The sequence below is a fragment of the Erythranthe guttata genome, chromosome 8, assembly GCF_056151865.1.
Source record: "Erythranthe guttata isolate IM_541 chromosome 8, IM_541, whole genome shotgun sequence".
Taxonomy (NCBI): domain Eukaryota; kingdom Viridiplantae; phylum Streptophyta; class Magnoliopsida; order Lamiales; family Phrymaceae; genus Erythranthe; species Erythranthe guttata.
This window is the reverse complement of record NC_142540.1, coordinates 15,894,206-15,918,379: the sequence shown is the minus strand read 5'-3', so window position 1 is coordinate 15,918,379 and position 24,174 is coordinate 15,894,206. Positions and strand designations below refer to the sequence as shown.

At 40.1% G+C, this 24,174-nt stretch overlaps 3 protein-coding genes across 4 annotated transcripts; 2 read left to right on the top strand and 1 right to left on the bottom strand.

The window, feature by feature from the left end:
* Positions 1-1,109: 1,109 nt before the first annotated feature.
* On the top strand, positions 1,110-2,969 carry LOC148768612 (uncharacterized). The gene has a single exon (XM_088821290.1). It carries the CDS (start codon positions 1,110-1,112, stop codon positions 2,967-2,969), a length of 1,860 nt encoding a protein of 619 aa, XP_088677416.1.
* Positions 2,970-11,458: 8,489 nt separating this feature from the next.
* Positions 11,459-18,156, top strand: LOC105951276 (heat shock protein 70 (Hsp 70) family protein). The gene is made up of 14 exons (XM_012974678.2): positions 11,459-12,248; positions 12,631-12,863; positions 13,839-13,998; positions 14,316-14,561; positions 14,639-14,775; positions 14,868-15,201; positions 15,284-15,445; positions 15,906-15,977; positions 16,160-16,260; positions 16,342-16,411; positions 16,926-16,982; positions 17,100-17,161; positions 17,360-17,432; positions 17,621-18,156. Exons 1-14 carry the CDS (start codon positions 11,487-11,489, stop codon positions 17,777-17,779), a joined length of 2,628 nt encoding a protein of 875 aa, XP_012830132.2. The 5' UTR covers positions 11,459-11,486; the 3' UTR covers positions 17,780-18,156.
* Positions 18,157-18,261: 105 nt separating this feature from the next.
* On the bottom strand, positions 18,262-21,154 carry LOC105951277 (UDP-arabinose 4-epimerase 1). 2 transcript variants are annotated; one of them, XM_012974679.2, is made up of 9 exons: positions 20,903-21,154; positions 20,390-20,520; positions 20,054-20,167; positions 19,804-19,911; positions 19,597-19,688; positions 19,283-19,424; positions 18,959-19,183; positions 18,722-18,866; positions 18,262-18,638 (listed from the first exon to the last, which is right to left on the bottom strand). In XM_012974679.2, exons 2-9 carry the CDS (start codon positions 20,513-20,515, stop codon positions 18,415-18,417), a joined length of 1,176 nt encoding a protein of 391 aa, XP_012830133.1. In that variant the 5' UTR covers positions 20,516-20,520; positions 20,903-21,154; the 3' UTR covers positions 18,262-18,414. The 2 variants fall into 2 exon arrangements, with proteins under 2 accessions (XP_012830133.1, XP_088678103.1); XM_088821977.1 differs by having other exon boundaries at positions 21,057-21,154.
* Between the last annotated feature and the right edge of the window lie 3,020 nt (positions 21,155-24,174).

Sequence of the window (24,174 nt, the reverse complement as noted above, 5' to 3'; positions counted from 1 at the left end):
AATTCAGTATAGCAAGGTCATTAATGAAGCTGGCAGCGACAAGAGAATCAGTTTCAAAGATGACGTTAGCTGCATTCGCCTTATCTGAGATGATAGCTAAGGTCTCAGCAGCAAGAACCTCAGTGCAAAGATGCTTCAAAGCAGCAGCATTCATAGAATGCTCTTTAGCAATTTGGTAGATCTTAAGTACAACTTCCTGTACAAGAAAAGATGGTAACCCAACCCGCAAGGGTGGCCTAGTGGTTGGAGCAAGAGAGCTTGGGTCAATTGACCCAAGTTCGAATCCCCTTACCAACGGTCGCTAGGTCGAGCTTGTCACACATGGTTAGCCTAGTGTGGTTTACATCTCTCGTATGGTTTGCAAGCTATTATACGAGAGTGTAGGTTTACCCAGTGCACCTATACGGTTGGCTGCGGGTTCCTGCATTACCAAAAAAAAAAAAAAAAAAAAAAAAAAAAAAAAAGATGGTAACCCATGCACAATTTGATTTCTACTTTTCTAGATTTGGTAAAATGTAAATGACGTTATTCTTTAGAAATTAGTGATTTGAATTTTGATACGGGCCATTCCGGAATGACCGAATAAACATAAGCCCACGATGATAAGCCCATGATAACTTAGCCCAATAGTGCGAAAAAGGTCGTGGGACCATACAACCTCGGGAACGATATGGGAATGCCTTAACTCGCGGGCCCAGTATCAAAACGAGGTAAAACGAGCCCAAGACAAATCAAAGGCCCAAGGTACATGACTTGAGGGTAGGGAGAAACCCTAAAAAGGGAAACCTTGGAGGCCAAGGTTCCCTCACCTATAAATAAGAGATGATATTGTATTCTTCACACATTCTCTTACGTACTTTTCACAAAATACATTCTAGAACATTATACTGACTTGATCGTCGTAGCTTTCCCGCCGGGAATCCCTCCCGGCGTTGCAGGTCTCTTCACCGGAATCTAGACCAGAATATAAGGAGCACGAGAAGAAGCCCTAAGGACCAAATCAAGTGGCGCCGTCTGTGGGAAAGATCTAAAAATTTGGAGCACAACTTCCGGGAAAATACTAGATCTGCCACCGGAAGTCCAGATCTGAGCTGAAAACGTGGAGAATGATGGAGGAAGGAGACACGACTACCCGAAACCTACAAAAGGAGCTGGATGCAGCAGTTCACGACACACCTGGTGTCGATCCGCCGTCTGCCTTGAGGGAGAAGTCAGGATGCAGCTTTCTTACGCCCGAGAAAGAGAGACGGATCCCCCTCTTTTCAGGAAGCCCTTCTTTCGAGTTTCAGAGTGGTGGAGCCGCTTCGAAGAGACCGGCTACAGCACCGGCTCCTTCCCCTGATGAGCGTACGTACACCTGGAATGAAGTAGAAGCCATGATCACTACGGCCATCAGAAATTACGCCCAATCCTTACCTCAGGATAACCGGCCTAAGAGAGACTTGAGACGCTCTCCGAACGAAGGGCGAACTGATGATGAATGCGACAGTTATTCGGAAAACCGAAGAGGCGATAGTCATGGAGTCAGGACCGAGGTAGACAGTCTGAGACGTGATATGAACGAATTAAAGGCCTTGCGGAACAGGTCAACGCGGGCTATCGGGGGATCTAGCCCTTTCGCAAAACACCTCGATGATGACCCCATACCCGCTAATTACCGACCTATTTTGTTCGAATACAATGGCACATCAGATCCTGCTGAACACCTAAGCCGTTTTAACAATACGGCATCACTTCATCAGCTCACGGAAGGGGTGAGGTGTCGTGCCTTTGCCACCACTTTAGCTGGATCTGCTCAGGCCTGGTTCGGTTTGTTGCCTTCTGGGAGCGTGCAATCTTTTGAACAATTTGCCAAGGCCTTCATGAACCAGTTCGCCAGCTCAAAAAAGTGCAAAAAAACCTCTCTGTCGTTGTTCAGCATTCGCCAAAAGGAGAAGGAAAGCCTCAGGAGTTACATCAAACGGTTTACCTCGGCCACCTTAGAAGTCCCAACTACCAGTGACGAGGTGCTCATGGCAGCCCTTTCACAAGGGTTAAGAGATGATGAGTTTTTCCGAGCTCTAGCGCTGGAGCCATCGCCTGATTTCGATAATTTGCTAGAAAGGGCATCTAGGTTCATTAACCTAGAAGAAGCCCGCCAGCAGAAAGTGGAAGAATCTCACCAAACCACAAACGTGCAGGTCAGCGAAGTGAAGAGAGGCAAGGAACCCATATTACCTCGGAGGGATGCCAATATTCCCAGTCGGAATATCGCCCCGGATGCTAAAGGATCTCGATTTCAATCGTATCAGCCTCTTACGGCACCTTTGTCCCACGTATTGTGCGCAATCGAAAAGAGAGTTGACTTACGGTGGCCTCGAACCGCTCGTGAAGAACCGCGCCGAGACCCAACACTGGGTACCTTTTGTCGTTTTCACAACGAATATGGACATATGACGGATGACTGCGCACATCTGAAAGACGAGGTGGAACGCCTTATTAGAGACAATAAGATCGGAGATTTTGTGAAGATAGACCCTCCCCGGGGACAGAAGCGCGAAGCTCAGTTCGGGAATCCTGCGCGAATCCCGCCCCCGCCACCGATGCCGAAGAGAGGATTTATTCAGATGATTTCAGGGGGGCCTACGGGAGGAGATACTCATCGGGCTAGGAGGCGCCACCTTGGAGGTCTCAAGGACAATCCCGAAGTTTGCCAAATCTCTACAACGAAGTGCCGTCAATATCCCATTATCTCGTTTGGCCCCGAAGACGAAGTAGGCCTTGATGACTTTCATTGCGATCCCCTCCTTATCACGATTAATGTCGAAGGATATGATGTCGCTCGCGCTTTCGTCGACCCAGGGAGCTCAGTGGACGTCATATCTTACGAGTGTTTCCTACAGATGGAACTCGATCTCCCAATTTTCCCTGTCACCACCCCGATATTCGGATTCACAGGAGGATCTCTAACACCGATCGGACAAGTTTAAATTCCTGTCACTATAGGAACGCCACCTCTGGCCCGTACGCAAGCTGTTAACTTTGTCATCGTTGAAGGATCCCCGACCGCCTACAACATAGTAATAGGACGACCAATGATGCACGTCTTTCGGGCAGTCCCTTCGACCATTCATCAAAAACTCAAGTTCCCAGTCGATGGAATGGTAGGAGAGGTCAGAGGTGATCAAGCTCAGTCGAGATCCTGTTATGTCGAAATGGTCAAGACAGCCGAGAAAGGGCGACGCGACACTTTCAATAAAGAAAACTTGGGAGACGAGAAGCGCCCCCGAATCGATCCAGAAGATAAAATTAATCATGTGCAACCCATGGACGAATTAATGAGTATTGACCTTGTTCCCGGCATGTCGAAGCAAACCCGAATAAGCAAAGACCTAGAACCACCTTTCCGAGACGAACTGATAGCCCTATTACGATCTAACGAAGACATCTTCGCATGGCAACCGAGTGATCTAACCGGCATCGCATCTCGCACTGCCGTGCATAGGCTCAATTTGCGACCTGAGTGCAAACCCGTCAAGCAAAAACGGCGACACTTCGGTACTGAAAAAGACGAGATTATAAAAAAGGAAGTCCAACGACTCCTGGACATTGGACATGTTAAGGAAATCCAGTTCCCCACATGGCTGTCCAATGCAGTGTTAGTGCAGAAAGCCAATGGTCAGTGGCGAATGTGCATCGATTTCAGGGACTTAAACAAGGCCTGCCCGAAGGATGATTATCCTTTACCTCGTATAGACCAACTCGTAGATGCCACCGCGGGCTGCGAGCTACTCAGTATGATGGATGCTTCACAAGGATACCACCAGATCCCTTTAGACGAAAAGGATCAGCCGGCAGTAAGCTTCATTACCGCCACGGGCACCTACTGTTACGTAGTGATGCCCTTCTGTCTGAAGAACGCAGGAGCCACGTATCAGAGGTTGATGGATAAAATATTTCGGGCTCAGCTCGGGCGTAATATTGAGGTCTACGTTGATGATATGCTGGTCAAAAGCAAAAAATGTTCCACGCACCTCGCAGACCTAGCTGAGACATTTGCCACCCTTCGCCTCTATGGTATGAAGTTGAACCCCGCGAAATGCGCATTTGCAGTGAAAGCTTGAAAGTTCCTGGGATATGTTGTTAATCGGGAAGGTATTAAAGTAAACCAGGATAAAGTTGAGGCTGTACTCCAAATGACGCCCCCTCGCTCCATCAAAGAGGTCCAATCCTTAGCAGGGAAGGTTGTGGCCTTAGCTCGGTTTATATCACGAATGGCTGACAAAAGTTTACCCTTCTTTAAAATACTGAGGAAAACGGCTCAGTACGAATGGACTGACGAATGCCAGCTCGCGTTCGACGCGTTAAAACGCTCACTTACTTGTCTACCCATCCTCAGCACCCCGGAAAAAGGTGAAACTCTGTTCGTATACTTATCAGTAGGTGATGAATCGATCAGTTCGGTCCTGTTCAAAGAGGTGAGTAACCAACAAAGGCCGATTTATTACACTAGCAAAATCCTCACTGCTTCGGAAAGTAAGTACTCCGAAGTCGAGAAAATAGCGTATGCGTTGGTCCTTACTACGCGACGACTCCGGCCCTACTTCCTATCGCATACCATGGTAATTCGCACGAGTCTACCACTTCGACAAACCCTAGGCCAGCCCACTGCATCCGGACGAATTGTTAAATGGGCCATTGAATTAGGACAATATGAAATCCAATATCAACCCCGTACTTCGGTTAAAGGACAAGCATTGGTGGACTTCATCCGAGAAACTACCAGAATACCCATTGAAAAGGAGTGGAAAATTTATGTGGATGGCTCGTCTACAGCGACAGGAGCAGGGGCAGGAATAATAATCATTGATCCCACAGGAATGGAAGTTGAATTTGCTGTCAAGTTACCTCGAGTTTCCAATAATGAAGCAGAATATGAGGCCTTCATCCGAGGCATGGAGATCGCTCAAGAGCTCGGGGCGCGGGTCGTCCGAATAAACTCCGATTCCCAACTAGTAATACACCAACTGGAAGGGGACTACGAAGTAAAAAACACCAGAATGAGGGAATATGTGAACAAAGCTCGAGCGATACAGGAGACTTTCGAAGCATGTACTGTGCATCAGATCCCGAGAGGTGACAATCAGCGGGCTGATTTCCTCGCCAAAATTGGGTCGTCGGTCGCCGATTGTGTTGAAAGGAAAGTCACTATCCTTATTGCCCCTACCCCAACACCAGGAATCATGATGATCGATGAAGAGCCCGACTGGAGAACGCCTTTGATCAATTACCTCAGAGGAGAACGAACCGGCACCAAGAGAGAACAACATCGCTTGGCGTACAAAGCAAGGCACTTCTACGTGCGGCACGAGATATTGTATAAAAGGAGTTTCACCACCATAGACGCGAGGTGTCTGGGAAAACAGGAGGCAGAACATGTTCTTGACGAAGTGCATCGAGGTGGCTGCGGGGAGCATGGAGGAGCTCGGGCCCTCGTACAGAAAATACACCGGGCTGGATATTATTGGCCCGGTATGAAGAAGGACACTCATCGATATGTTCAGCATTGCACACAATGTCAGAAATATGCCCCACTTATCCATAAGCCGGGGGAAGAAATGATTATCATGAGCGCCCCATGTCCCTTCGCCCAATGGGGAATCGACCTAGTAGGACCATTCCCTCAAACCACTGGCAGGAAGAAGTTCATCATTGTCGCAGTAGACTACTTCACCAAGTGGGTCGAGGCAGAGGCCTTATCAAAAATATCAGAAGACGAGGTTATGCATTTTATTTGGAAAAATATCTGTTGTAGGTTCGGTCTACCTCGGAGCCTCGTATCGGATAATGGCACCCAATTCAACGGCAAGAAGATTCGCGCATGGTGCGAAGAGATGAAAATTGCACAAAAGTTTGTGGCGGTAGCGCACCCCCAAGCCAATAGACAAGTGGAATCTACGAACCGGACCATTGTAAATGGTCTGAAGAAAATGATAGATGAGCTGGGCGGGAGCTGGGCAGACGAATTACCTTCAGTCCTTTGGTCTTACCGAACCACAGCCAAAGCCGCCACCGGTGAAACGCCATTTCGATTAACTTACGGAACCGAAGCAGTTATTCCGGTTGAGGTAGCAATGGAGACGCTCCGCATAACCACATTCGATGAAGAAACAAATGATGATGCCTTAAGAGCACAGCTGGATGAGATTTTTGATCTACGAGAAGCAGCGTATTTACACATGGAGCGAAATAAGAACTTGATCAAAGCTCGATATGATCAAGGGGTACGGTCTCGTTCATTCCAGATCGGTGATCTCGTTCTACGGCGAGCTGATGCACTGAAGCACACAGGAAAGTTGGAGGCCAACTGGGAAGGACCATACATGGTCACGAAATGTCTGGCCGGCGGAGGATACGAGCTGGCAGACCTAGAAGGAAAGCCGTTGCCACGAGCTTGGAATATAATACACCTGAAGCGCTTCTTCGCGTAAAAAAAAAAAAAAAAAAAAAAAAAGAGAGAGAGCTAGTCAGCAAAAACGACACACTTTGTACAAGCAGAAACCATCAATAAACATCTATTTTCCGACCTGGGCTAGGCCCCGTGGTTTTTTCTCTCCTCATTTGGAGGGTTTTCCACGTTAAAAAAATCCTTGCGTTATTTATTTAAGTTACAATTGTGGCGTTAACTCGCGTGTTTCTTTGTGGCGTTAACTCGCGTGTTTCATTGTGGCGTTAACTCGCGTGTTTCATTGTGGCGTTAACTCGCGTGTTTCATTGTGGCGTTAACTCGCGTGTTTCTTTGTGGCGTTAACTCGCGTGTTTCATTGTGGCGTTAACTCGGGTGTTTCTTCGTGGCGTTAACTCGCGTGTTTCATTGTGGCGTTAACTCGCGTGTTTCATTGTGGCGTCAACTCGCGTGTTTCATTGTGGCGTTAACTCGCGTGTTTCACTGTGGCGTTAACTCGCGTGTTTCTTTGTGGCGTTAACTCGCGTGTTTCATTGTGGCGTTAACTCGCGTGTTTCATTGTGGCGTTAACTCGCGTGTTTCATTGTGGCGTTAACTCGCGTACTTTACTGTGGCGTCAAAACGCACAAAACATTGAGATGTTAACATGCGTATTACGGTAAAGTTTAAGTCATATGTATAAACAAGATATCGAAATCAGGCAATAAGTTAAAACCAAGGTGAGTTACTAAAACCAGCAAAAATGGGTGGCCGAGATCAAGCCAATCGACGAGTTCAAAGAATGATCACAGACGAGAATCATTCGGAGTTAAACGACTCGGCTCGAATTCAAAAGAAGATTTGATAAGTTCTGAAATCATACTTGAAAAACATAAACACAAAGGCAAACATAAGGAAAAACTGAACAGCAAATAAGAGATTTTCGATGTGTCGGAGGTCGATAAAGAAAGAAATTCACTCAAAATACATAATGAAAAAGAAGGAGAATAACGAAAGGAACATTGTTTGGAAAATACATATAGTCAAAATACAAATAGACAAAAACTATGTAGTCTCAGTCATCACTTCGGAAGTTTGATCCCCAGTGGCCGGAGGAGGAGATATGACGGAATCTGGCTGTGCCTCATTAAGATTGGTCCCCGTCTCGATGGTCTCAACCTCCCTGACGAAGTCAGTGATAACCACCGATGAAGCCCCTTGGTGAGAAAAATCTTCAACAAGTCCCTGATGAATCGGCCTCCACCCTTCCAAGTTGGGGTCCTCGTTGACATCTCCTTCGAAACCTGGGATCTCGTCGTCGGGAAGATCTTCGGCGAGCTCGTTATCAACCAGCGTAAATTCGATGCCGGCAGCGCTCAGCCGCTTCCGCACAGCCGCAAGCGTAGCCGAGAAGAAAAAACGAGCTAGGCCTGAAGCTTCTCGGGTGAAGGTAGTCGAGCGCCATAAGCGGTGAAAGAAACGACGAACGAATTCTTCTATGAAGCGAAGACCTTCAGGCGACCCGGGAAATAACCTCTGTCCCTCTTTTATCCCTTCGGTAAAATTGGAAGAAGCCTGCACTCCGGCTGCGAATAACTCGTTAGAGAGCCCCTTCGCTTTTTCCTCCAAGCTGGTATTGTGGGATACTAGAGAATCCTTTTCTGCCTGCAAGATTTTCTCCCTTTCTTGCAGCCTCCTCACCTCGGCAAACAGCCCCTCTTTCGACGATTCAGACACCGCCAAACTCTCCTTAAGACCTCGAACTTCCTTCCGGAGTTGAGTCACCTCTTTCTTCTGATTATCGTACGCCTCGCGCGAGACATCATCCCACCCCAGAGGACCCGAAAAAGCAATGGCGAATTGCTACATGTACCAAAAAGGTTTAAACGAGGTTAGCCATGAATAAAAGATACAAAAGCTAAGGATTGGTTCACATGTACGAAATAAGACAAACCTGCGTGATATTATGAAGAAGTAACTCGAGTTGGTCACCTTTACTCATCTGCCCGAAATGGGCGACATCACTGGGAAATGCCAAAGACCGACAAGCGGCAATGGCATTCTCTGCGTTGTGGCAGAGATGAAGTCCGAAACCAGCAGGTAGGGATGACCCAGCCGGCCCAAGGGCCAAATCAGCCCTCCGTTTCTTCGGAGCAGGCTCCTTCTCCACCACTTCTTCAGTCAATGGGGGAGGTGGCGAAGAGGCCAGAACTATCGCGGAGGATCGCCGAGGGGGTTCAGAATCCTCAACCCGTGGCCCACCTCGGGAGCGGGGAGCCGCAGCATTTTTCTTAGAAGGCCTGGGTCTCAAAGCCCCTTCCTCCGAGGAGCGCTTCTCGGATTCCGCAGCCAGAGGACGCTGGAACTCGAACGCCTCAAACCCCGGCTCTGGCTCGGAAGGGCGAGTGGCCGGTTTGTCACCACGAAACATTCTCTTCATCCTTAAATCTGCACCCAAGATTGAAGAAAATGTGATAAGTAAATGAGGCCCAGAACAGATAAATACAGAATTAACGAGGCAGGAAAAACAACCATTCGAGCTAAAACAGCAAATCGAAGTAAAAATGGGTGTCATATAAAAAACCCACCTAAATCTTCCCGAGTTAACGAATAGGTGCCGTTGTCATGGAAATAGAAATGACGAAGCATCGGCGGAAAGCTGGTGAGGCTATCCGGGACACCGTAGGTCGGCTGGAAATGAGATATCATTCTTAACAGACAGTCATCAACTGCCAAAGGTTTCCCCCTTTTTTTCTCAGGCAGGGTGGCGAGCCAAGGGCATAAATAGGGGGTATCAACGGGATTTCTTGCAAAAAAATAATGACCTTGCCACCCATCGGTCTTGTTGGGTGGCATCAATATCTTGAAACCCGGACGAGCCGAGATAGAAATGTGGAAGGGACTAGAATTCTTTAACACCATGACGCTCCGGAAACGAGCTGGCGTAGGGATCACCCCCGACCAGGCGCATAGCATGCGAAATCCGGTCATGATTATTATGGCGTGAGGGTGGAATTGGTTAAGGGACACGTTACATAGTTGGGCAATTTCGGAGAACCAGGGCGAGATGGGGAAGGACAAACCGAAGTAAAACTGCTCCGAAAACCAAGTACTAAAACCTAAAGGAGGGTTTAAAGGGCGGTCATCTCGCGAAGGCAGAACTAACTCGACATCGGTAGGGAGGCCTATGTCGCGGGCTAAGTTAGTTAGATCTATTTCGCTTAAAGTACTGGGTCCCCATTGGTCATCCGAATCCCGTCCTTCGGATAATGAAGGAGAACCACTTCTCGCGGAAGACGAAACCTCTTTTCTGCCCCTTTTCTTGGGTCGTTCAAAAAGTTTGCCCGAAGGGGAGAAGTAGGGTCCCTCCTCCGACGAAGAGGAAATGGAAAAGACGGGGTTTCCACCCCCCTCCCCGGAAGGCACTTTTTGGCCAAATGGGTCAGGAGAATGGGCAGACATAATCGATTTGAAGAATAAGGCAGGGGTAAAAAAGAGATGGGTGAAAGAAGCAATACCTTGACTGAGGAAAAGAGCAGACTCGAGGAGGAAGAACTCTGTCTCAGAGAGTAAAATCACCAGAAGAGAAATTAAACAAGAAGAGAGAACACGCAGGAGAAAAGGAAATTTTTTTTACAAATTGAGTCAGTTGGATATTTATAGAAGAAAGGATGGAGGAGATTTGAATCTCCACCGCTCATTCGGACGAACGAGATCAAAAGCAGATTGCCTCGAACTTGATGAAAAAGCACCGATTGAAATCCCCTCATAATGACCTAGGGAACTCGAATCGACCACATTGATTGACAGGGTAACAGGGGGCGGAAGGCACGCGTCCCCACTAAAAGCAACGTAAAAAACGAGCCATTACTTCGCACTTCATACTCCATATTTACTAGACGAGATGGGATAAAGTCTTCTCGTCCAATAAATAAGGAGTAGGGGGGAGTAGTTGATACGGGCCATTCCGGAATGACCGAATAAACATAAGCCCACGATGATAAGCCCATGATAACTTAGCCCAATAGTGCGAAAAAGGTCGTAGGACCATACAACCTCGGGAACGATATGGGAATGCCTTAACTCGCGGGCCCAGTATCAAAACGAGGTAAAACGAGCCCAAGACAAATCAAAGGCCCAAGGTACATGACTTGAGGGTAGGGAGAAACCCTAAAAAGGGAAACCTTGGAGGCCAAGGTTCCCTCACCTATAAATAAGAGATGATATTGTATTCTTCACACATTCTCTTACGTACTTTTCACAAAATACATTCTAGAACATTATACTGACTTGATCGTCGGAGCTTTCCCGCCGGGAATCCCTCCCGGCGTTGCAGGTCTCTTCACCGGAATCTAGACCAGAATATAAGGAGCACGAGAAGAAGCCCTAAGGACCAAATCAAATTTGAATTTTGATGAACAATTATGATTTTATCCTATTTTCACTTTATGTTGAAACTTAAAATTTAGATGTATCCTGAACATTGGTTTGACTTTAACGTACTAACTTTTATATGTTTATAATATTTTTTTTTACGTAGATATATATATATATATATATATTTTGTATTATTTTATAATTGTTCAAATAATTTATTGTGATTCAGTATCAATCTATTGTGCATAATAAAATATTATCTAATATATTTGTTTCGAAAATAAATCGATTTTTTTAGAAATAAATTTGGATCGAAAATATTGTATCTAATTCCGATTTCCATCCAAATAAATGGGAATTCGCAAACGGCAAATCTAAATGTGATCAACTATTCCAATATTGAATTTTTTTTGTCGAAAATTAAAATTTCCTACATTCCTTTAATGATCACGTAGTCGTAGTTCTAACTCCATACCCGAGACGAATAAAATGGAGCCCCAACTAGTCTAAACCGAAGATCCATGACAACGCCAAACACAACGCACCCAGCGACTCAAATACTGCCACGTGTACTTTACGACACATGTCATTTCCCCATTCGCTGACCACCTCTGTCCTTTTCCACCTGGACTACCCCTACAAAACCCCCCCCTTCCCACCACTCAGAGCTCAAAATTCCACAATAATGGCGACGGCAAATTCACTCCGAGCATTGCTCCTTCTGTCGCTGTTTCTACTGAATTCATTCCAATCTGAATCGGCGGTTGCGAGCATAGATCTCGGCTCCGAATGGCTCAAGGTCGCCGTGGTCAACCTCAAACCCGGCCAGCCTCCGATCTCCGTCGTCATCAACGAGATGTCCAAGCGCAAAACCCCTTCCCTAATCAGCTTCCACGCGGATTCCCGATTAATCGGCGAGGAATCTCTCAACCTTCTCGCGCGTTACCCGACCAAGGTATATTCGCATCTCCCTTCCCTCCTCGCCAAGCCCTACACTTTCACACGCGATTTCCTCCAAAAGCTTTATCTGAGTTCCGAGATCGCCCCCGAGGATCCACGGGAGGTGGCGGTTTTCAAAGCGGAAAGTGGCAATTTCACGGCGGAGGAGATGGTGAGTATGATGCTCAAGTACGCGGTGGGGCTGGCGGAGACCCATGCCAAGACGAGTTTGAAGGATGTGGTGATCACAGTACCCCCTTTTACAGGGGTGGCTGAGAGGAGGGCACTGTTGGTGGCCGCCGATTTGGCGGGGCTGAATGTACTGTCTTTGGTGAATGAGCATTCTGGGGCTGCTTTGCAGTACGGGATTGATAAGGATTTCTCCAATGGATCAAGGAATGTCGTATTTTACGACATGGGTGCCGGCAGTACTTACGCTGCATTGGTTACTTTTTCGGCTTATAATGCCAAGGAATCGGGAAAGACTGTTTCTATTAATCAATTTCAGGTGAAATATTCTCTTTCAATTTTGATTAAAAGTATTTGATTCTCTGTCGATTAGTGTTGGTCCGAATTCTGATAATTTCTTACTAGATGGTGTTGCATGCACTTTAATCTACTTGATTGAATTGATGCTATGCCGTTGCTGATAAAATATAAAGACGTCTTTATCCATCTCTGAAATGAAAAGATTTAACTTAGCGAGATGCAAATAAGTAGCCAAATTTTGAGTTTATTTTAATGTTTGTTTTAGGGTAACAGAACATCGATTTAGAACTTGTTTCAGGAGTTTTTCATAGAGAATAAAATCTCATATAATAAATTAAAATTGTAGAAGTTTGGTCTACTATGAATGTTAGTGTGGATAATTTGACATTTGGTTGTTCCAGGTGAAGGATGTCAAATGGGACATAGAACTTGGGGGTCAGAATATGGAACTGAGGTTGGTGGAGCATTTTACGGACGAGTTCAACAAACAGGTTGGAAATGGTGTTGACATTAGAAGCTCCCCTAAGGCAATGGCCAAACTGAAGAAACAGGTTAAGAGGACAAAAGAAATCTTGAGTGCCAATATGATGGCTCCAATATCTGTAGAATCCATTTACGATGATCGTGACTTCAGGTTAGCAATTCTTCTATATTTGCAAACTCTGAGATATAAGGAAGATCTTTATAGTTTGATGGTTCATTCTTTGCTTCTGCTTCTTTATGAAATGATTCTTTTCTTCAGTAATTATTCATTTCTCTTATGTAACGACCACTCTAAATAATTCTGTTACTTCTTTTATCTTTTTGGTTCCAACTCAAGCGATGATACCTTAAAGAGTCTTTTTCTTCTGCCACTACTACATCTGCTACCATATGACATATCTGCGTTTTCACGTCCTCAGAATTTTTAACCTGCCAGTTTATATTATTTTGTTTCCTTTTACCCATCAAAAAAGAATATTAAAATTTACTTATTCAACTAAGTTACTTTGAATGTTGAAAAACTGTGATCATGTCAAGCACAAGCTTTGCTGATGTAAACTGTTTGTATTTGAATTTTATTTAAAATGATGTAAACTTTGAAGAGGTAATACTGTTGATTTGCTTCTTAGCTGTTTACAATTTTTAATAAGGAAATATATTTCGTAATTGCATGCATTTGAACGGAATCATGTCAATAACTTATCATGAGGAAATATATTTCGTAAATGCATGCATTTGAATGGAATCATGTCAATAACTTATCATGCCCCAAATGCTGGCGACTTGCAGAGTAATTGGATTATGAACCTCTGTTGCATTCTATATGCAGTTATTTCATGACTTTTGCTTGAAAATCTTAAGATCTTTCCAGAAAGCGCCTCTGACTTCATATATGCAATGCTAACCATGTCTTCATATGGTAGCACCTGTCACTTATTTCATGGTCTCCCCACTTTATTGCTTCTATGACTATGAGTTTGTATGTTACATCTTGTATTATTTATGATTTTAGCCTGAGATCGCATTATGGGTTCTTTTTCCAAGTGTTCCCATGCTTTGATCACATATGCAGTGAGTGATAGCTCACTCATTTTCTTATTTGTCTCTTTTGAATTTATTTCTATAGGAGCACAATAACTCGTGAGAAGTTCGAAGAGATTTGTGAAGATATCTGGGAAAAAGCCCTTGTTCCTCTAAAAGAAGTTCTCAAGCATTCTGGTTTGAATGCTGATGATTTATACGGAGTGGAGTTGATTGGAGGTGCCACCCGAGTTCCAAAGTTGCAGGTCACGAAATACTGACTTCCTGAGTCATCATCTGATATGTGATGCATGCTTCATATATAGAACTTTGTCGTCACGTTTGTCTTAACTTCCTGGAAGAATACTATTTTGGGTCACTCTTTTAACTCTGCAATATTTACAATTTTCAATCTGCATTGCTTTATTTTACATATAACTAATGACCCCCTTTGCTAACACTAGATGCTGACTTGCTCTTAGAACAATCCCCAACAAATATACAAGTTCTTTCATCTGTTAGCTCAGCTTCCATTTCCACAACAGCTGAGTATTTAAAATTGACCCTGTATTTTGTTGTACAGGCTAAACTTCAGGAATTTCTTGGAAGGAAGGAGTTGGACAGGCATCTCGATGCCGATGAGGCTATTGTTCTAGGTGCCTCACTACATGCTGCAAATTTAAGTGATGGAATCAAATTAAACCGTAAGCTAGGCATGATAGATGGTTCTACTTATGGTTTTGTGTTTGAGTTGAATGGTGATGGTCTTTTAAAAGATGAAACCACGAGACAGCTGATTGTACCAAGAATGAAAAAGTTACCCAGCAAGGTAAAGAACTTTTGGGTACAGAAAGTGTTACATTTCGTTTCAAGATGTCAATTGATTTGTTCCAACTTATATTGTAGATGTTCAGATCTATTGTTCACGATAAAGATTTTGAAGTGTCACTTTCTTATGAGAATGAAGATCTGATACCGCCGGGTGCCTCTTCTCTTACATTTGCACAGTATGATGTCTCGGGTCTTAAAGATGCTAGTGACAGGTAAGGATTATGGCGGTTAAAAATCTGATTTAATTTGAATAGATTACTCTATTTTCTTAGTGAGGTTCTTTTTATGCTGTTTTGTTTGTCAGGTACTCGTCACGGAACCTTTCCTCCCCAATCAAGGCCAGTTTACACTTCTCCCTCAGTAGAAGTGGTGTATTTTCCTTCGATCGAGCAGAAGCTGTCATCGAGATAACTGAATGGGTAGAAGTCCCACGAAAAAATCTCACAGTGGACAACTCAACATCTGCTTCAGCTAACAATACAGATGCGGATGCTAGTGCTTCAGAGGAGAGTAGTGACAAATTGGAGACAAATAATGGCAATACGAACATTTCAGATTCCAGTGCTAATGATTCTAGCAATGTGGATCTTGGTACTGAAAAGAGGCTAAAGAAGCGAACTTTCCGAGTTCCCCTTAAGGTACTTAAAATGAAACAATGTTTAGTTGATAGTTATTGCATTATGTATCATTTCTGAGAATCCTATCTCTATGTTCATTTAGGTTATTGAGAAAACAAGAGGGCCTGGAATGCCTCTCCCAAAGGAATCTTTTGCGGAGGCCAAACTCAAATTGGAAGCATTGGACAAGAAGGATGCAGAAAGGAGAAGGACAGCTGAATTGAAAAATAACCTGGAGGCATACATTTATTCTACTAAAGATAAGGTCAGAAGTTTAGTTTAATATGCAGACTTTGACTGTCATGACTACGTAAACTCATGATCATGTCTTTCACTTTTCACTTACCTTTTGTTGACAATTTAGATGCTAATGGATTCATATAAAATAATCCCGTTGAGGTTCGAATCATCTTCTTGCTTACCTGCATTTGTAATATAACGGATTCATACATTACTTACCCTTGTCCTATTAAGGTCATATACGTGATCTTCCTCCTGCTACATGCATTTTTTAAGACTATTAACTGTGTTTTCTCATTTGCCATTTGTTTTTACCTTGGTATACTGGCTGGTGCGGACTTGGCTTGAGCCTTGTCATGTGTATAGAGATTAGCTTGCTGTTTGTTATTTTTTATTAAGATTTTATTTTCGGACTTTTTTGTGTCCTTGAAATTTCTATGAATCTAATTAACTGACACATGCTTTATTGATGTTGATGTAAATAGCTTGAATCTGAGGAGTTTGAGAAAATATCTTCTGCCAAAGAACGAAAATCTTTTATTGAAAAACTTAACGAGGTTAGTTCTCTCTCACTCACTCAGTCTCTCTCTCTCTCTCTCTCTCTCTCTCTCTCTCTCTCTCTCTCTCTCTCTCTCTGCTCTCTGTGCGTGTTCATTTGCAATTTTTGTCTTTGGTTTCTAGCACTCTTCCTATTCAAGTATCTCGTTTACATACTGGCTGAACACATACATTGATTTAGGTAGAAGACTGGTTGTATACTGACGGTGAAGATGCTGCCGCATCTGAATTTCAAGAACGTTTAGATATGTTGAAAGCTATTGGTGACCCCATATTCCTTAGGTTTGCCGCTATATCCATTTCAATAGATTAGAATAGCTGTTACATGTTAGGGGTGTGGCTCTTACATGTTATTTATTATAGATTTAACGAACTAACTGCACGGCCGGCTGCATCTCAACTTGCACAGAGATACCTTACGGAGTTACGGCAGGTGAGTTTGTTTCTTTCTATGATCAACAACTTCTAAAGTATAAAGTGTTTGCTAGACAGTTTTGGGACACTATGTATTTTTGTGATAATTAATGCGATGGAGAGGGCAAAGTACATGTTTTTTCTGCCTTTGTTTGACTGAGTAGAAACTTCCAAGAAAAATATTTTTGGTTTGAAGATGATGTGTGTTCTTCGTTTACTAGATGCAAATGCACTTTTGTTTATGAACTTTTTGAGCTGGAGAAGGTAAAAGAATTAAATTTAATATGGTTTAGAGAAGACTAAACTTTGGCTTAGTAAGCCAAAGTGCCAACTCTCATCGAAGTGTCTACATTTGCCTGATCACTTCATTATTTCAATTTATTTTTCTCATAAAACCAGTTCAGTGAAAGGTGACAGTTTTGTTGATTTTTAGTTTATATCTAGGAGTGCGTTTTTCTTGATATTCAGGATGCATGCTTGGACTTACATTACAAGGCCGTCTCTTACTTCTTGTTTGTCTCCTGAATCTTTAGATTGTGCAAGGATGGGAAAAAGACAAATCTTGGCTGCCCAAAGAAAGAATAGATGAGGTTCTCTCAACTTCGTATCTCAAAGCATTCCATACATATTGGGGCACATACTGGCTGAATATAAATTTTTCGTATTATTTTAAGAAATATAATTTTAAAAATAATTGTGGTTTTTAGGTAACAAAGGAAGCTGAAAAGTTGAAGAATTGGTTAAGTGATAAGGAGGCTGAGCAGAAGAAGTAAGTTTTATCTTTATTTTCTTTCAGAACATGATTTTTTACCTTCACCTCTCTGCAATCATTTTTGGTGGGTTTTTGTTTGTTTCATTTTTCTTCCATGGATCTAAATTTGGCGTCCGCAACTCCTTCAGTTGAGGAAAAAAATAAAAAATATTTATAATTTCTATTAACAAAGTACTTAATGGCACCCTCCAACAGGATTTCTGGATTTAATAAACCGGCATTCACATCTGATGAAGTATACGAGAAAGTTTTAGATCTCCAGGACAAGGTAGTTATCTTATCTCCTTCTTATGTATGCATACACCGAGGATTTTAAGACAATATTGTATGTTAGTTGGGTGCTTGTTGGTTATCATATTTGCAAGCCAATGATGCCAGAGAAGAAGTTTGTCATGAGAAAGTGTTATTAAGTTAATAATTGGAGTTTATTCATTATTATCATGATCATGTGTGTAGGTTGCGAGCGTGAACAAAATCTCAAAACCAAAGCCAAAACCGAAGGTTGATAAAACTGACAAGGAAAACTCCACATCAGAGGAGCAGAGCAAGGCCGATTCAGACAAAGCGGCTAATGACAAGGCAAATGTTGAAACCGAGGCTCACGACGAGTTGTAATAAATAATAATTGAGGGAGTAACATACAAAACACCAAAGCTTGAGGATGCACCTGCAATACGAGGAGGGCAGGTATAAGGCCATCCATCATCCATCACCGATTGATTAATTATAGTTAGTAAGTACATCTATGATATGATTAGGAAATGCATAATAGAGTTGAGCCCAGTTTTGGTGGTCGGCTTTTTCTTGCTAAATCGCCGGGATTTTTGAGCCTTGAAGCAAATTAAGCATTATCATTTTGCAATTTCGTACTTGTAATATTAAACTCGCATAGGAAATTGTTAGCATAGATGAGCCATTTGTTTTTGGGGTATTGAAAGAAATTTGTTTGGCATCTCTCTATAATCTATATATACTATATTGGTGTATACAAACAGCATGTGTATCTATCTATTTGATGCGCACCACTTGGATTTCTCATGTGAGTAAGGAGTTCTTAGTAACTTCCACTTGAATTCGAAAAATCGAAAACATAAAAATAGAATAATAAAGTTTTATTTCCAATCTACCCTTGGGGGTATGCTATGCTGCAAAACCACCACTTTGGTCTATTTCGAATCTAAACAAAAACAATCGAAATTCCGAAATTAAAAAAAAAAAATCCGATAAAACAGTAGAGTTACATGTCGTTTTTAAGTTTCGTAACCATTAAGGTGCGCCTTCTGCCATTTCCAAGCTGTGGTCAAACTTTGTTGAAGATTAGTGTAAGTAGCAGTCCAATTAAGTTCTATGTTAATCTTCGAAGGATCACTGTACACTTCTGCATAATCACCGGCCCGTCGGCTAAGGTATTCCACCTTTATATCCACTCCCGTTGCCTTCTTACACGCCTCCACAAATTCCCTTACAGAACTACCTGCACGTTATAATCGTAAAATCAGATGTAGTAGTTATATTATATTATAGGCTCACTAAAAACGGAAAATGACGAGTTATGACCTTTTCCAGTTCCAACGTTGTAAATGCCGACTTTAGAAGGTTTAGCATGGGCTAACGCTTTCACATGAGCATCTATCAAATCTGTCACATCAATGTAGTCTCTTACGCACGTTCCGTCTGCTGTCTTGTAATCGATTCCTCTTACCTGAAATAATCAAGAAAACTTATTTAGTACCGACTTTTTTTTTTTTTTTTGAATATTCATTTTGAGAAGTACGTATGTATGAATGTATGGACCTTTAAGCCTGGAATGATTCCTCTGGCAGCATCGAAACAAGCTCCGGAAATTCTTCCTTGTTCACGGAGTTCAGGTCTGGGAGATTCTCCGAGCCTACCCAAAGGGTCCGAACCAATCACATTGAAGTACCTTAAGATCATTACAGCCATGTCTGATGTCTTTGAGAAGTCTATTATTATATCTTCTGCCATTTTCTTCGCTTTCCCATATGGATTTATCGGCACCTGAATGAATATACATCAGATCATCGATCAAACTTTTCAATAGTTTCAAAAAAAAAAAAAATTGAAATATTATTATCGAACTCTCTATCTTGATCTCACTTGAGGGGTGTTTTCGGTAATTGGCATTTTTTCGGGCTCACCATACGTAGCACAAGTACTTGAATATATCAATGTTTTCACACCATGTGCTGACATTGCCTTCACAATTTGCAGTGTGTTTGATGTAATGTTATGATAATACCTGCATGCAAATATATATATGTAAGAAAACAATGATAGATACAAGCGCACCCGAGTCGAAAATCCTATCTATATATTTCAACTTTTTTTTAACGAATTATACTATCAAAACTTTTAACTAAAAAACGAACATTGAATTGGATGCCGTGTAGATGTAGTAGTGATATATATACCTTAGGGGTTCGACTGTACTTTCACCGACATAAGCAACAGCAGCAAAATGCATAACAGCATCAAAAGCATTCTCAGAAAATACTCTGTTTACCTGATATTAAATAAGTTGAATAAAAATAAAAAAGCTAAGGAATTCTATTTTTTCGAAAGCGCAATCTCACTTAGTAAAATAGCTATATTATTTGAAAAAAGAAAAGAAAGAATACAGCTTGTGCATCGCCTAAATCAGCATATATGAATTGAAGTCTTCCGGGCTCCGGATATAATTCTTGAAGGATTTTAACGGCTCCCATGTTTCCGCGCGAAAGATTGTCCTGTCCACATAAACAAATATATATATATAAAATCTTGTAAGAATATGGATAATTTTATAAAATATTCATACATAAATAATATATTAACTCAACGAAGTAAGGATGAATTATATACGGAAAAGGGTATACAAGTACGACATACCACAATAGTTACACGATATGAATCTTTCAAAAGTCGAAGAACAGCATGAGAACCGATGTAGCCTGCACCTCCCGTCACTAAGACATGCGTTACGCCTGGCTCGTGCTCAGAAAACTGAATCGTACAACAACAATTTTCTTTTTAAGGTTTGGATAAATATAATTATGTAAGAAAAAAAAACAGAAACCGAAAGTGGACGACTTCTCATTCATGATCTTTCAAATGGTGCCACGAAATCCGGCAACATCACCGACTAATGTAATGGCCTTTTTCACAGAAAAGTGGAAAAAAACGAAAATGAAAAATCGAAAAGAGTATGTGAACGAAGAAAGGTACCTTGGTAGAGGGACTAATAACGGGAGGCCGCTTGATAACGAAAACGAGAAGAGCGGTGAGTGCAGCAGCCAATAGAATTTTCTTGCTGAAGTTGCTTTTTCGTTTGTTCTCTAATAAGTAATCCATTATTCCTGCCAACCAAATTATGATATTTTTTTAGACAAAATTAGTCCTTTTTATTATTGGAAGAATAGACAAAGTTCTGAAGATTAGCAGCCAATCTTGAACTTCATCATCAAGAAACAAAAAAATAAAAAACAAAATAATACATTAATGTATTATTGCATAGAACAGGAAAATGTGTAAATTCAGTAATTCCATTTCAGCAAATTAATAAATAAAAAAATATTAATAAATCATATGGTTTTATGAAAATCTTTTCTTCCCTTAAAGGCCATAAAAAAAAATATATATATATAATTATATATATACATATACATATACATTTTTTGAAGATATTGAATTAATGGGAAAAAAGAAAAAGAAAGAGTATCTGAATTAGTAATGACTTACCAGAAAGAGGAAGAAGAAGATTGAATTGAATAATTAAAATTTGATGAGAATGAGAAGAAATAAATACCAAATTACAGATCAGACTAATAATAGTATGTAATGGCAGTTTAAATGTCAAAACGCAAATATATATATTTATTATGGAAGTAGTTACCTATAATTTTTTTTTTTTTTTAGTGTGTGTGTGTGTGTGTGGAAGAAGAGTCAACGAGAAAGAATGTGAGAAAAATAGTAATTAATAGATTGGAATGGAAGAAAAGTGGACCATTTTTCATGAATATATATACTAACAAATGAGCCATGAAATTAGGAGATAACACGCAAATATTGCCATGAAAAACCAATGAAAATTAACATGCACCCTTATTAGTGTGTGTATTTGTGTGAGAGAGAGAATAGTCCAAGTAGAAATCAACAAAAAATAATTAAATATTTTCCTCTCTTAGTTTCTTGTTTTTTAAGGGAGATATTTTACCATTGGTGGATATTTTATTATGATATTAATAGATTATTATTTTATTTTTTCATTTTTTTACAAGTAGAAACTTTATTATATGTCTGATTAGGACACATTTTCTTGGGGTAATTTGAAAAAACAAAAAATACTTCTTTATCGGTTGGTCAACTTCCCAATCACTTGGCCAATTGATTGTTAGGTGGTGTATACAAAAACTTATTTAAGAGTAGAAGTTAGTGATTGTGAGTTAAGTTGAAATTAAATGTTTATTTCTAAAAGTTGGGGTGTTTGAGATTAACTGAAAAATCAACTAAAATAGAAAAAAACAGGTATATGGGTGCTTTTAAAATTATAATTTAAAACAGTTTATTTTAAGAGAAGCAAAAGCAAAAGCAAAAGCTTGTTCTGCAAATATCTAAAAACAAATTATATGCTGAAAAAAAGATCATAATCTATTTCTAAAAGCATTTGCAAACATTTAAAATTAGTTGAATCAACTGATTTAAATCACTTGATTCAATTGTACATTAATCGACTCAACTAATCCAATCCATTCCATTGAGATAAAATCAGTGGATTAACTGCTTGGAAATTAGTCGAACAACTGATTAGTAAAGCACAATGAGCTTATATAAACTTGGGAACTTTAATCCAAGTTTATGAGAGAAAGTCCAAACAAGAGGAAGTTAACGTACGTGTTTATGAGCGACCTACAAAAAGAGTTCTGGAAAAGAATTTTTTGATGTTAGCACTCCAACTTTCAAGTTATTTGGAATTGTGAGGGGACAATATAGGTGTATTTAAAGAGATTTGGTGAAAATAAGTGTATACTAGAGAGAGTAGTTTTCCTTGTGCTTCAAGACTATATATATACATGTCGTAGGGAAGGGGTGGTGGATCCCCGATCTCTATGCGATCAGATCACATGTGAGAATGACGCGATTTTTTATTTTTTATTTTTTTTCTACAATATCTTTTTGCCCGTTTAAACATTAATATTGTTGTGGTTGACCGTTATATTAACTATATTATTGTTTAACATAGTAATAGACAGTAATATTAACACAACAAAAATCATTATTATTGCGTAATAATAGAGTAATATTAATATGTTGTCGTTCAACAAAGACAAACATAATAAAAAACCGAAATAATTAATATTGATGTGGTTGACAGTAATATTACTATCATCCACAGTAATATTACTGTAACGAAAGTAATATTACCGTCAACCACAGTAATATTATTGTGTTTATAGTAATATTACAATAGTAGACAGTAATATTATTACGTTAATCGGTCAACAAATCAAACAAAACAAAAAGGCAAAAATAAAATAAAAAATATTGATGTGGTTGACAGTAATATTATTGTGTTTACATTACTTTTACCGTCAACGACAGTAATAATATTACATTGACTTGTCAAACAAAAATAAAACCAAAAAAATAATAATATTGTTGTGGTTGACAGTAATTGTATTGTCAACCACAGTACAATTACGTAAATTTACTATCAGCGATAGTATAATTACTATTAATGACAATAAAATTACGGTCAACGTTCGGCGGCAGGTGCAAACAAAAGGATAAAAAATTTCGGGAAAAAAAAAAACAAAAAAAATAAAAATAAAAAAGTCAACACCGGAAACTGGCGGCAAAAAAAAATTCATGAAAAAAAACTTGAAAAAAAAAAGTAAAAATTGATTAAATTAAAGTTAAATTGTGGTTACAATTAGGAAGGGTTGGGGGTAATTTTGTTATATGCATTAATTTATTTATTTATTTATATTACATATTAAATGTATGACTTACTGGCGAAATGATATAACCTGAATCTAGAATAATAAAGATTGTTGGTCAGAAACTTATTCATAATACCTACAAGATAAAAGAAAGATGTGTAATCTCAATCACATAATACAGTTAAACCTCTATAAATTAATATAACTGGGACCATCAAAATTCCATTAATTTAGCGAAATATCAACTTATCGATAACTTAATAATTATTAATTTATACATTAATTAACAATTTGTTAATTTATGAAATTATTTTTATTATTATTTTCAAAAAATACATATTTTTTAAAGTTTTTTACGTGCATATTATTCATTGTACCATTAGTTCAATGCACTATAAAGCTCGTTTCACGAACAAAAGGTCTTAAAGAAGCAATGGTATATAACAATTTTTTGTTGAGTAATGAGAAAACTATATCGAAAGTTCTAACCATGTTAAAAAAAGTCAGGGAAGAAAATGATGGTAATGTAAACTTCAACAAAAAACAAACGACAATTAAATTATATTGTATTAAGCCTACATAGATCTATAACGTATGTACAGTAACCATGTAATTTAAGAATTATTTTTATGCATTATTAAATTATATATTGTATGGGGCTTCTTAAAATTTTCGAATGTGTATTATCTTATAAATTTAACGAATTATTAATTTAGCACGTTGTCCCCAAGTTAAGACTAGAAAAATTTATTATTTAAGCGATGTTATTAATTTATCGGATATTATTTATCGAGGTTCTACTGTAGTGTAATTAATTCAATGTGCTCTATAATTAATTAATTCTTTCTAAAATGTGATTAATTAAATTATAAATGTATAGAAATAATTAGCTTGTAATTAATCATGAATGTGTGAGTTAACTAAAAGACAATGCAAGTAACATAGTCTTATGACATATCTCCAAATTCAATATATTTATATAAGTAATTCATTTATCTGTTACGAGTGGAAAAAAATCTACTCAATTGACTTATGGCCATACAATTGTAGGATGCCTAACTTTTTACTCGA